At 40.5% G+C, this 13855-nt stretch overlaps 1 protein-coding gene across 6 annotated transcripts in view; it reads left to right on the forward strand.

Annotated features, from left to right (window-relative positions):
- The window catches only part of UBE3A (ubiquitin protein ligase E3A), a 52870-nt gene extending 47921 nt beyond the window's left edge, over nt 1–4949 (forward strand). For all 6 annotated transcript variants that reach the window (XM_066313585.1, XM_066313589.1, XM_066313587.1 and 3 more), the window contains 6 exons: nt 226–431; nt 2586–2750; nt 3135–3290; nt 3387–3460; nt 3921–4064; nt 4271–4949. In XM_066313585.1, coding sequence (XP_066169682.1) covers nt 226–431; nt 2586–2750; nt 3135–3290; nt 3387–3460; nt 3921–4064; nt 4271–4391 — 866 coding nt within the window. In that variant the 3' untranslated portion in view covers nt 4392–4949. The remainder of the gene's footprint in view (nt 1–225; nt 432–2585; nt 2751–3134; nt 3291–3386; nt 3461–3920; nt 4065–4270) is intronic.
- The last annotated feature ends 8906 nt before the right edge of the window (nt 4950–13855 follow it).

A 13855-nucleotide genomic window follows, 5' to 3' on the forward strand; every position in this document is an offset into this window, starting at 1 on the left:
TTTTGCACGATGTTCTATCACAGTTCTCATGCACTCTTTTAGTAGTGATGTGAGTAACAGTGTTTTGAGCACTAAGGTAAATAGTTTCTATTTACCATTCAATTCAGTATAATGTTAAGCATGTCTTAAAGGCTTGTGCAAAAGGGGTTATAATTGTATGTGCCATTTTTATTGAATTGTAACCATAATTGTTCAACTTTTTTTTTTTTTTTTTTTTTTCAACAGGGATGTTCACATATGATGAGTCTACAAAACTGTTTTGGTTTAATCCGTCCTCTTTTGAAACTGAGGGTCAGTTTACCCTGATTGGCATAGTACTGGGCCTGGCTATTTACAACAACTGTATACTGGATGTACATTTCCCCATGGTTGTCTACAGAAAGCTAATGGGCAAAAAAGGAACTTTCCGTGATCTGGCAGACTCTCATCCTGTAAGTTCATTTTGTTCTTCGAGTTTAATAGTGCATTTTCAATGCCATAATTTAATCTGTATTTCAGTTAAATGGGAGATCGCTGTCAGAAGTGAAAGTGAAATAACCAGTGACTTGTGTTGAATCTGTATTTGTTAAAATAAATTCATAAACAATAAAACTTCTTGCTACATTTGGTTTGGCAGAGGCAAAATTGTAATGTCAATGAACAGGGCATAGTACCAATAAAGCTTTATTTTTTTACTACATAAACTCCTCAATGTTACTAAGAATTATTAAGCATAAAGAAGCATGTCTCTTCCCAAAGAGACTGCTAAATTTGGGCTGTTTAAAGCTATTTGTAGAGGTAAATTTCTACCAAAGAAAAGTGCAAGTAAGAGTAAACATGCAAAGGTGTGATGTTCTTCCTGGTTTTTGTTTAAAGCAAGAGACAGATGAGGCAGTTTATGAATATCCCTACAGCTAATGAATATCCCAGTCAGAGCAGTGATCAGTGTCCATCTTCCCACACACATTCCCAGCCAGTGGCTGTACACAAGCACTGAGCTGTACATATGCCTTACTAGATAGAGCACACAAGTGTGTGTGCAGGATATCTTGGCCCTGCTCCACCTGAAGAGATCACCAGTGGCTTCCCCTCATGTTGCTGGTAGGAGTTGTTTTAGCAAGCTTCATTTTGTTTCAAACGATGGGATACTTCCCTTTTATAAGCAGGTACACAAAATCTTCATATTTTCAAAAAAGATCAGTGAAATGACACTCTCTAGAAAGAACGTGGCTTCCAGTTTTGAAAATGGGCTGTGTGTAATCAAAAAATACATTATCTGGTCTGCTTTGGATGGCTACATACAACAGCATGCCAGATTTGACCAGTTTCTCTGTATAATGATGTTGAGAAATAGTGCCTCGAGTTTCCTCTAACTTTTATTACTACTCAAAACTTTTCGTGACCAAAAAAATGTGAATGTGTTTCTATGGAACAGGACAGTCAGGGCATTTCCTATTTTTTCTCCCCTGCTCTTATATTTCTCATCTAACACCTGCACTGATTTCTTTTTAAATAATATTTTTTTAACTCTTTGTGTTCTCATATGATTTAAAAACTTCAGAGCTTTGAGTTTTCATTTCCCAAAACCAAAATGAAATTCACAGTAGTCAAGCCTCCCAATGATTTTTCTAATGTTGTAGAGCATGGAAAATAGGATGTTCACCAGCCATCAGCAGTGGTTTCAAGTCCAGTGATTTTCAGTGCAAGGTCCTTTTTAAAGGTCCTGTGGAAGAGTGAAAAACACACAGATAGTGAGAGATTGAGGCTTGCATGTTAAGTTTCATGTTTCAATTAAAATATCAGGGGGAGATTAGTTTTTTCTACTTCACTGTAAAAATACAGTTGCACACAGTTGTCACTTTCACCTTTGCTTTGTATTCTTTAACCCCTTCACCTCTATTGCAGCCAAATAATTGTTTCTTTGCTGCATAGTCTTTCTTTCCAAGAAAGTCTTGGGCTTTTCCTAAGGCATAGCAGGGAGGAAGGCTGGTTGCTCCTTTGAATAGAGCAAACTCTTGCAGTTAATTTCAGATTCCACTTGTTAAATTCTGACCTAACTTGTAAATTTTTATTTTTGGTACATAAATTTCTTCTTACAATAAAGAGTGCCCCATCTGTGTTGCTTCAGAAGTGCTTACTAGTAGGTTTGAGTTTTAAATAAGAAGATAAAAGCCTACTGTCTGAATTTTATCTGATATAAAAGACAAGAATTTCTTTGATTTTTAGCTGATAACTGTTCCCCTTACTATTGTAACATATTCTGGATGCCTTAAGTAAAGACAGGTTCAAAAAACATAAGAAGAGGTTAACCTGCAGATTGACCATTCCATTTTGGAAAATTGGTGGGTACTAAAAGACTCTTTTAAGGGAGTTTTCACTGATTGCCATGTTTCTTTCTCTTTTATCTTAATACCTTCTAGTGTTTCTCTTTACAGATACTGAGCTTAATAAACAATTGTTTGGACTGCTGTGGGAGATTTTTAGGTGACTTGTATCATGGAATGTAACATCCCTTTTTGGAGGATGGTGGTCTCATGTCATCTTGTATTTCTCAGTGGAATCTATCAAAGCTTATTTTGACAGACGTGTATTTCTTATTCCGTTAGGTTCTGTATCAGAGTTTGAGAGACTTACTAGAGTATGAAGGAAGTGTGGAAGATGATATGATGATAACGTTTCAAATCTCTCACACGGATCTCTTTGGCAATCCGATGATGCATGATTTAAAGGAGAACGGTGATAAAATTCCTATTACGAATGAAAACAGAAAGGTACACTCAGCTTTTTGAACACAATGTGTAGTTCTTTTGTGTACTGTATGTAGAATTATGTAGAACCCTACAATGGTTCGGTCTCACTTAAAATTTCTAAGTTTGAAAGGCTTTTAAAATTGCTGTAGTGCAGTGTGGTTGTGAACAGAAAAGTCTTCTCTTAAAGAAAGCATTAATATGTGGATACATATCTTCTGGGTGGGATGTTTGACCTGTATGAGCAGTATTTGAGACTTGTTCTTTTGTGTTGCTGAATAAAAGCTGAGCTCAGATAATTTATGTAGAATTACAGAATTATGTATTTTGGAGTCTTGTATTTTTGGGAGATACTTTAAGTGGCGTGTGTCGAAGCACTAAGTTTTTTTTGCATTTATTTCCTTGCAGGAATTTGTCAATCTCTATGCTGACTACATACTCAATAAATCAGTAGAAAAGCAGTTCAAGGCCTTTCGGAGAGGATTCCACATGGTGACCAATGAGTCTCCTTTGAAATATTTATTTAGACCAGAGGAAATCGAATTACTTATTTGTGGAAGTAGGGTAAGAATTTTGAATATACACAAGGGAGTGGAATTTTTTTTTTTGATCCTGAGTGTATAATTAGTGGTCATCTTTAAAAATATTATCTTCTTCCAGAATTTAGATTTTCAAGCACTAGAAGAAACTACAGAATATGATGGTGGCTATACAAGAGATTCTCTTATTATTAGGTAATTTTTTCTGATTTTGTAAAGATAAAAAGCACTTCATCTACGTGTTTCTTCATAACGAATTTAATATTGCAAGATTTAGTATTTTTGTAGTACTGGAGGTGCAAATGCCTTATGTGTAATTTTACTTTTCTCAAGTATTGTCAGTAGAGAAGAGGAGATGGTATAAGCATTGTTGAATCAGTATCATTCCTTAGGAAATGGGAATAATATAAAATATCTGCAGAACACAGACAAATCAATGTTTCAGGACAGTTAAACTGCAGTGTTTAGTAATATTTCTGTTTCTGAATCATTTATTGATAAATACATTGTGAGAGTTTTGGTTTATGAATGCAACTTGTAAACTTGATGTTAAGACTGATTAGAATTATTGCACCTTCAAAGATCACTTTGGAAGTTCTTATTTATAACAAAGAAAGTTTACAGTTTATTTACTTCTTTTTTTCTTCTTTGACAGGGAATTCTGGGAAATAGTCCATTCATTTACAGATGAACAGAAAAGACTATTCTTACAGTTTACAACAGGCACAGACAGAGCCCCTGTGGGAGGACTTGGAAAGTTGAAGATGATCATAGCCAAAAATGGCCCAGATACAGAGAGGTAAAAAAAATTCTGCATTTTCCTTGTGCTTTTTACAAATGGAAGTGAATTCTGTGCTTTTAAATTAATTACCTAGGTAAATTTGAAAGTTGAATCTATAACGAAAGTTTATTTTCTTCAAATTCATTATTTTTGGACTTGCAAAATAGAGATGTATTTCTTTTGCATGTTCCAAGATCTGAATTTTTGTGTTTTCTGTCCCACAGGTTACCTACATCTCACACATGCTTTAATGTACTTTTGCTTCCGGAGTACTCAAGCAAAGAAAAGCTTAAAGAAAGATTATTGAAGGCCATCACATATGCCAAAGGATTTGGCATGCTGTAATAAGTATAACAAAAGGGATTCAAAAAATGATGGTGATCATGTCCCTGTCTAAAAAGGCCATAAGATAGTGAGCTACAGTAGTCACCTGTGTTTGTGCCTCCCTTCTTTACCGGGGACATTGGGCTGGAACAGCAGATTTCAGCTGCTTATATGAACAAAATCTTTATTTTTTCTTTTAGCGTGAAAGTGTTACATATTCTTTCACTTGTATGTACAGAGAGGTTTTCCTGAATATTTATTTTAAGGGTTAAATCACTTTTGCTTGTGTTTATTACTGCTTGAAGTTGAGCCTTTTTGAGTATTTACAAGAAAACAAACTGTACTCTCCCAAGGAAAATATTGCCATCATTTGTAGACCATGTAACCTTCAAGTATGTGCTATATTTTTGTCCCTGTATCTAATCAAATCAAGAACTGTACTTTTTGAAGAGTTTGCTTTTGAAACTTGAAGTCTTGAAAAACAGTGTGATGCAATTACTGCTGTTCTAGCCCCCAAAGAGTTTCTGTGCAAAATCTTAAGAATCAATAAAGATGGAAGGGAGAACTTGGAATGTTAAATTGCAGCCTTGAGAACTTTACTTTAGTCACAGCACAACAATTAAAATTCATTTCACTATATGTTGTCTTCACATGTCTTGTAATAAACTGTGTTTTTAATTAGGAAACATTTCTTAGCATATGGAAGGATAGAAATTTTAGTTTCTTTTCTAAAAAAAGTTTACTGGGGAAAGTGCATTTTCAACTGAACAGCTTTAGAGTAGGGAGTGAAGTGTCTGGAAAAGAAATAGGAAGTTTTTGCTATATTATAAACAAAGCATGTGGAAGTGCACTTAAAATGAAGTTCTATTCTTAATTGCCTATTATGTTGACATTTAAAATAGACAATCCAAAGTCTTCCCTACGTGTTATGTCATCATCATTTATTTAATGAATCATTTTTCCTACCTATCAAGGCACATGATCAGTGTTGCACCATAGTCTAAAGGGATGGCTACTGTATTTTAATCTCATCTAACAATAAGCAAAATTGAACAATATTAAACGTGAGGCCTACTTCATGTTGTACACTTCCAGCCATTAAATAAACTGTTAGAAAGTAAGTACTAAGGTTATGTTCATCTACTACATAAAGTATTCAGTAGGTTTTTAATTTAACTCTACAAATCATATCAGAAATAAATCCTTTACCTTTCTTAGTCTGTGTTTAATGTTAATTTCTCCTGTTGCAATATACAATGAAGGGATTATGCATTTGTAAGTGCAGATGTAATTGGCATATCTCTTTTCCAATACAAGCTGCAGCGGGTGTGCAGAGCTGAGCTTGTGCCTTGACAGTTGCTATAACTGGCTACTACCGATCAAACCCGTGACTGTGTGGAATTGGCATTAAAAGGCTTAGTTTTGAAATCATTGGAAAAAGATGTCTTTCAGGACTATTTTAATAAATTCTTTCTAGTAATAGAAACAGACAACTGTTATGTAACTATGATGCTGAATAAAACAATGACCTTTTTTCACCATGGTTCAGTGAAAAAAAAAACACGTTACTTTCTTACTTTGATAAATTAGATATTAAATTGTTTGATTAGAAATTGTTGTAGTACTGCATAATTTGAGGGTTGCAGGTACGGAAAACTCTCCACGAGTGTGTAGTGATGTGGGGTCTAGCGATGTTCCTCTCAAATTCAAGCCAATGCCAGATGGCCTGGACACACGGGACTGAAACTTACTGGGGAGGGAGAGGTGCTGTCTGTCTTCTGGCCTTTGAGCTCAGAGGTGGCCCTCAGGGCCTTCCCTCTTGTTTGTCCACCCTGTTGTATGTCCCAGAGGAGGAAAACACCACATACCCTACCTCTCAATGTAGAGTGGTTGACAACAGTGCCTGCTGAGCCCTTCAGGTTTGGAGCAACTCTTACTGTAGGTGGTAAAAACATTTGCTGAGTGCCTTGAGGTGCTTCACTACAAGCATCATGATACTGCTGTGTGGTATGTACTGTGTTCACAGTATAGTGCTGTTAAGCTCTATCCCTGTAACTCTTCTTATACTGATTTAGCTGTGGTTTATGGTTACGCCCAGCTGACAGGTGTACGTGATTTATATTGGGGGTTTTATATAGTTCTAAAAGCCTGTGCAGACAGCATAACTGGATAGCAATACAAAGTTCTCTTAACTCAGCTGTTGACATTGTAAATATGCTCTTTCTGTTTTCCTTTAGCATTAAGATTAAAATAGTGCATTACTGTATTGGCCTTCAAAAACATAAGTTGTTTTTCAAGGAATCATTTTCAGGTAAGATATAAGTACTTAAGTCTTTGACTGATTCTCATCTAAATATATGATGCCTCCCCCAAATACCACTGTACTGAAACCTTACCTCCTTTGTGCTGGTGTAAGTGCACTAGTTGTTCAGCAGCACCAGTTGATAAGGTTTAAAATAAATAAATCTTGAAGTCTTATAGCTGCAGGCTGCATTCCTGTCCTGCAGAAGTTTCAGCCACTGTTAGGTTGTTTGAAGGAGAAAATGTCATATTAAGTTGGGTTTGGGTTGGGGATTTTTCTGGGCTCCAGGCATACCTGGAATGTCTGTCATTGTGTCTACAAAACTTGGAGACTTAAATGTACTTACGTGTCATGGAAATACCTCTCTTGAGTGAGACAGAAGATTCCTCTTCCAAGGCAGTATTCTGATGCCAGTCTGGTGATGCTCTCTCCACAGGGTATCTTCAGTATGTTGACAAGAAAATATTTTGGACGTCTCAGCACTGCCTCATTTGACACATGAAAAATACCTCTTCGAGTATATCCTTCTGCACCCTAACAGACTGCTTGGATGTTTCCAACCTCAGTGCAAAGGGGCCATCAGGCTTCTGTATTGTACAATCTCATGCTTCAAAAATGATAGTAGTGCAAGAGAAGTAATGCCCTGAAAAGAGTCATCTTAATGTGGCACTGTTTCAGATTTAGTTATGAATGAAGAAAACGTTTTGTTTAGCTATGGAGATATGTTAGCACATAATGCTGTGTAAACAGAGCATCACCTTTTAAAAGATCAGAGCTTTTGCTTCTTGCTAAAAAGATTTCAGGAACAGCTGTCAGGAGTGAGCATAGTTCAGTTAACTAAGAAATAAAGTGTTTTCTGAAGTTCTCACGGGGCTTGTCTTCCATTTGGCAGGCAGCAGCCTGAGACAGGATGGTGGCAGCCAAGGGGTCCCCCTCCAACCCTGCATTCTGAGGAAAGCTGATGCTGGAATGGGCCCAGGGCTCCAAGGAACTCCGTGTTACAGTTGTCAGTCAATGCCTCTCATCCAACAGTGGCTTCACTGCTGAAGCAGGAGCTTCCTGTCACATCTGATACCACCCAAGTGTGATGGACCTGGTGGGCTTGGCCTCCCAGGTCTGCAGCGTGAGCTGCCCAGGTGCCTGCCTGGGCTTCTGCTCTGTGAAGCAGGGAATTGGACACAGGTTTCCATGCTGCTGATGTTTTGGAAGAGGACAACCCCCACATCATCAGCTTTAAGGTGTTTCCATTGCACTGTTGTAGCCAGTTACCTCCAGGTAAATTTTTAGTCTCACAAGAGGATTAAAAATTTCCTGGTTGCCTCAAGATGAGTATGAACTGGGTGGAATGTTTGAGCTGTGCCTTATTTATTACACAGAAAAACTCCACCATTTCAGCATGCTAGATGGAGCAGGAATTTCTATCAAGTTATGCTATTCAAAATCAAGCCTTTCCTAAACAAGAGCTGAGTTTATTATGCTTAGTCTGAGTCACAAGGGTTTGTGATAAGTTACTTACAGTTCTTGTTCATACTTGAAAATTTAATTAAATTGTCATAAAATTCATAAGATCATCAGGGACTTAATAAAATTAATTTTAAAAAATTCAGATTTATACTGAATCATGGAAGGGATTCTGCTTCAGAAATAAGAGTTAACACTGGCATTAGTCTTTCTTACCCAGATGAATTCATTTGGAAAACCCATGAAATGTCTTTGTATTTTTCTCTAGTGCTCCATCTGAAGATGTCTTCAGCTGTTCATTTTTATTGTTCTTCATTAACCCAATTAAAAAGTGTGTGGGAAGGTTGTTTTAACTGCAGATAAACAAGTGTAGTTTTGTTCTGGTCTGCAGTATTTGTTGATGCATTGAGAGCAATTCTGGTAAATAGCTGAAGTTTGCCTAGTGTGCTTGTGTTTAGAAATTTCTTGCTCAATATAGATCCTGCAGTGAGATTTCTGTGTGGGGAAATGTCTAAGAGACAAAGACACTGGAGATGCAAGTGGAGAGTGGGAATCATTCTGTTTTTAGGACAACAAGATGGCATTAGGAACTCCTACATTACTTTGCTGGGTAGGTTTGTGCATAGTTTTGAGACTTAAAAATTGAGGCCAGAGTGAACTGTGAAAGTCAGACAGCAATTGCTGGAGTTAGACTTCTGCCCTTCAAAGGACAGGCAGCACAGCTCAACTACAAACAACTGCATGTGCAGGAATCCTGCTGCTCCTGTGGCCTTAGTCAGCTTGGACTGACCAATGTCAAGTGAAGATAAGAACTGCAGAGATTTGTGGCTCAACTGCTACATGCAAAGCTGACATGAAGCCTTTCTTAATATCACCAAAGGCTCTGGTGTATCTGCTATGCCACTGGGGTGATGTACAGAGAAAATCCCTTAAAACTCTTCATGCTGCATCCTTCTGCTTCCAGACCTGTATAGGACAACAGAGGGAGTAACAGTGCTCAGCAGTAACTGGCTATGAAATAGCAACTAGTTGAGCTTCCCTGTTCCAGGTTTTGAGTTGCTGCACATCATGTATTGCTACCTTTGATTTAATATTTCCCTTTGCAAGCAATCTGAGCAGCAAGGGATCAAGATCAGGTAAGCCAATATGTTACAATTGAGGGGGTTTTGTTTCATAATATAACTGATTTGAATAAAAATGGGAAACTCAGCAGAAGAAATGTTTTTTAGATGAGAGTTTTTTAACGGCTTTCAAAAGAAAAATCTCCCTTGTGCCATGCACACTGATTTTTAATTTTTGTCATCTATGCATGAAGAATACTATGAATTTTGTAGCAAGCCACCTGAAATAAATGACATTTTGGTTTCACCAGAATGGGTACTTTCCTTTAAATGTACAACACAGACCTCTCTCTGAGTATCTGGTAAGGGTATCTCTTGCACTGTTTTTTACACCTTGAATCTCTTTGGGGAGGGTCTCATTCCCAAACTAAAATCCCCGAGAGAATATTCTTTCTAACAAAATTCCCGTGTGGCTCATTTGGTGTAGGGCTGGCACCACCAGCCTCTGCTTTCTGACCTAGCTGCAGTTGCCAGCAGCCAGCCTGAGTGAGAGCATTGCTCCTTGTGCCAGGAGTTGTTCCAGACAACATCCTCAGGCCTTTCAGAAGCAATCCTGCTCCAGACCTGCAGCAGTTGGGACAAGCAGTTTTGTCATACAAAACAGTTTTCTTGCTAGCTTTGATTTTGGAGCGGATTTCTAAGTGTTTAAGCCTTACAAAAGGTTTCCTGTATTTGGGACTCTCAGCAAGCACCTCTGCCCTTCTGTTGCCACCTCCAGAGGACGGATTAGTTCCTTCTTTCTGTTTTGTGCTCTTGGCTTCTCTTGCAGAGGGACTGGCCTGGAGCCAGTGCTTTTGGACACCATGTCCTGCTGCAGCCCAACAGTGACACTGGGGACAGCTGGTGGCAGTGATTTGCCTGCTGCCTCCAAGCCTCACTGCTGCAGGGCTGTGGGTGGTAAAAAACAGGCTCTTCCAGCAGGTTTTTCCCAGGGTCTGCAAGGCGGGAGCCTCCAGCAGCCATACTCTGTTGTTTTTTTACCTTTCCTCTTGGAATCTTGGATCCTGAGGATGATTGCAGCCTCTGGGTCTCCTAGATAGCAGCATCAGTTGGTCTCAGTACCTCCCGAGTTTGCTCTGGAATTTTCCCTTTGCCCTGCCCAAGTGAGAGTGAATCTGTAGGATTAAACCCCATAGGGAGTAGGCAGCTCTGCTGTGCTGCACAACAGGTTTGCCCTCAGCACTGGCAGTGGCCGAGGAAGGGGAACGGGCCCTTCTGGAGTCATTCTGTCACCCATTGGTCTGCCTTGAGCCCCTTCTGGCCACCAAAGTGTAAATCAGTTTAGAAAACTACAGGGGCTCCCCTGTGTGCTTTCTCCCTCTGGCTCCAGATTGCAGCATCTCTCCCAGCCTGCCTTCCTCAGTGACAGGAAGCTGAGCAGCTTGGGGTGTCTCCCTTACCCAGCACATCTGTCACCTCTGCTCTTGGCTGTGGTTTTGAACTGCCACCAGCTTCCCGGAGGTGCTGCATGGCTCTTGGTCCTCTTCTTGCTCACCACCTCATCCTTCATGGGCTGCCATTGCTCACAGCTGGTATAGTCAGGTTATAGCAATGAAACTGTCAGCCTTGAAGGCCTGAATTGAAACTGCTTCTGCTTGGGGCAGCTCCTCTGTCTTGAGCCGTGAGCCTTCCCTGTGCTGTCAGTGCTCAGGCTGAACCATGCTCGGAGAAGCCTGGCTATGGCTGACAGGATAAATGAGCTGTGGAGGAAACACGTGTGTGGAAAGACATGAGGTGCTTTGCTAGAAAAGCTCTGCAGCTTTGTGCTACTAGGCATAAGCTTTTTTCCTAACCTTGATTCAAGTGTGGTCAGAGGCAGCTGTTAACTGCAAGATGAGGCATTGGGTTTTCAATAGTCAGAATTTAAAATTCCCGTCTCTGGATCATTTCTTTCAGGGATAATCCCCAAAGCTGCTGCTGTAAGAGAGGCTTTCCTGTGCCAAGCTTTGGGCCTATGAACAAGCAGCCTGAGAACTTGCTTTAACAGCCTAAATCAACAAGTAATCTGAAAACAGTGGGAATCCCACTGCAGGAAGCTGGATTAATTATCTGCACTGTTCTGCAAGTAAAATATTTGTACTTTGAGGAGGAACTGGCAATTGGTTCTAAAAAAGAGTAGATCTTTACAGCACGATTGGTTTGATTCACCAGCCCTGGAGGAAGGCTACACAAAAGAAAAAAAGCTTTTGTGCTTCTCTGTCTCGTCTGGAAAGGCAGGTAAGTGCCCATGGGTTCTTGCCATGCTACTCAGCTGAAGGGGCTTGGGTGTGACTGCTTTGGGGTAGTTCCCCTTCCCGGGCAATGAGGGGATGTAACTTGCTGATAAGAACAGAGATGGTGTGGGGTTTTTCCTTGTCAGAAAGGTAAAGAAATGACATTAAACTACACAAAAAGCTAAGAAATTTATAGCTATTTATCAAGCTGCCCATCACTTTTGTGATGTTATCCATGTTAATGTTCTTCAGTTGCAGTCTTACAGAAAGGTTGTTACCAGGCATCACAAATGCTAAGGAAAGAAAAATGGAATAGCATCCATTAGTAAATTCCTTCCATCTTTCTGCACTTCTGGTTTTAGTACTCTACCCCTGATTTACCTGTACAAATAAGACAGGTCTCTCTTAGAGCCGGATAGTGTCCTCAGCCTCTTAGGAAGAACCCATGGAAGTTGAGCCATTGGCACTAAAACCTGCACTCTCCTTGCAGGAGCCCAGGTGATCTCCCAGCTTCTGATGAAGGAAATCTGTGAGAACTGCTGCTGCTTCTGGAGTAAAACTGATGTTTGTGATCATCCTTAAATAACTGCTTAAAAGAGTGCAAGCCTTTCCTCCTCTCTTTGCTCCTAGGGCGTGGAAGGGGGAGGATTGCAAATACAAAACAGCAGAACTGTATTTGCCACAGTGGGGCTGCAAGAGCAGTTGGCAGCAGTAAGCCTCAGCCCTTGTAAGCTGAAAATTATTGCAAAATATTAATTTCAGAAACAAAAGGCCTCACCATCTTCAGCCCTAAAGCTTGTTCTTCAGAGCTTGTGTGGTTTTCCCCCCTCAGGCACCCTTCTCATGCTCTGGGCTATGAATGAGGCTGGGGAGGAGAAGGGTGTCCCAGATTGATGGCTTCCTTCAGGAAAGGAGGGAAGCCACAACTGTAATCTTGCACTTTAACTGCCTGTACAGTTGCCAGATCCATTTAGTGCATAATTCTCTTTGCTCTCAGGGATACATGAGGGGTTTTTGCAAATGCTGAATTATATAGACAAGATTTTGATTCTTTCTGTTTGTTCCAGGTTGGAAACACTGACAGAAGAGCCTGGGGGACCTTGAAGCCAAGTGCAAATGCTGTCATCTTGCAAATCTTGAGGGTGAAGTACAGCTCTCCTTTAGTCTGCCTGTGTCACCTCACTGGACAACCTGGCCTAGGTTTGGCCTGTGAATGCCTCATCCCTAGTGTCAGCAGTAATACAGACACAAGTGTGTTTTCCGAAGCCATCAACACGTGGACCACCTCAGAGAAAGCACTAATGCTTTTGTGGGGGAAAGGACAATGAACACTTCGGGTTTTAATGTGGAGCCCTCATATTGTACATTAATAAACATTTAGCAGGAATGAAACTCTAAAGCTGACGCCTTGGAGAAAAGAGCTTTAAAAGCATGTACCTTCCCTGGGCTGTTTCTGAAGAAAGAGATGAACTGTCAAGAAAACCCCACACTTGGCTGTGCAAATACATGAGCTGTTTTGCTGTCACTGCTGCTTCTGAAGTCCAATTCATTGAATTTGCCAGGGCAGTTTTCTGCTGTAAAAACTATAAAGTAAAATAATAGTAGGGGATGAGGGTAAAAGGATGGGGAGAGCACTGAGAGCACTTCAGAGAGGAGGAAGGCTGAAATCATTTGCTGTCAAGGTACAGGGTTCACAGCTTGGGGCCCTTTCCCTGGACAAGCTGACTCCGAGCAGCAGCTGGAGCATAGTGTGCCACTCCACCACATCTCCTCTCCTTTTGCATGTGGAGCAGATGTTCAAACCTCTCCAACCTCACTCAGCACAGGCAGTTTTGAGTAGCAGAGCCAGCCCATGGCTACCTGCTTAGGACCATGTGAAGTGAGTGCTGTGGCCATTAAACCTATTTCTAGATTCAGGGCCTATGTTCAAGTGCTCTGTAAGAACTGCCCTGTGCCTTGCTTTCTCTTGTGGCAGGGTTGAAGGACCAGCCCAGCCCAGTCTGTGCCAGGCAATTTTTTATAGGTGACCTGTCTGTGAGTAGCAGAAAGCTGCACACACTTATTTCTGCTAGACAAGCCACTGTCCCTGCGTTGCCACCCTGCCTGGAGCTGGGAAGGGAGGACAGGTGGCAGCAGCATGAAGAGCCTGGCAGGCTCTGTGCCCATGGGACCTGGCACCCCTTGGGCAATAAGATAATGGTCAGGCTCTTGTGCCTCTGTGATATCTGCAAACGCAGGGATGGTGTCAAAACTGGGCCCAGGACCAAATCTGTGTTCCAGCGCCATGTAGTGAGGGAAGACCACCATTCCCACTTGCTTTTCTGTCACTTCAGATCTCTGTTCCAGCTAACCATTTTCTGAACTACATAATGTTGACATGATCAAAGT

Source organism: Sylvia atricapilla, chromosome 2 (genome assembly GCF_009819655.1).
Source record: "Sylvia atricapilla isolate bSylAtr1 chromosome 2, bSylAtr1.pri, whole genome shotgun sequence".
In the NCBI taxonomy this organism is placed as follows: Eukaryota; Metazoa; Chordata; class Aves; order Passeriformes; family Sylviidae; genus Sylvia; species Sylvia atricapilla.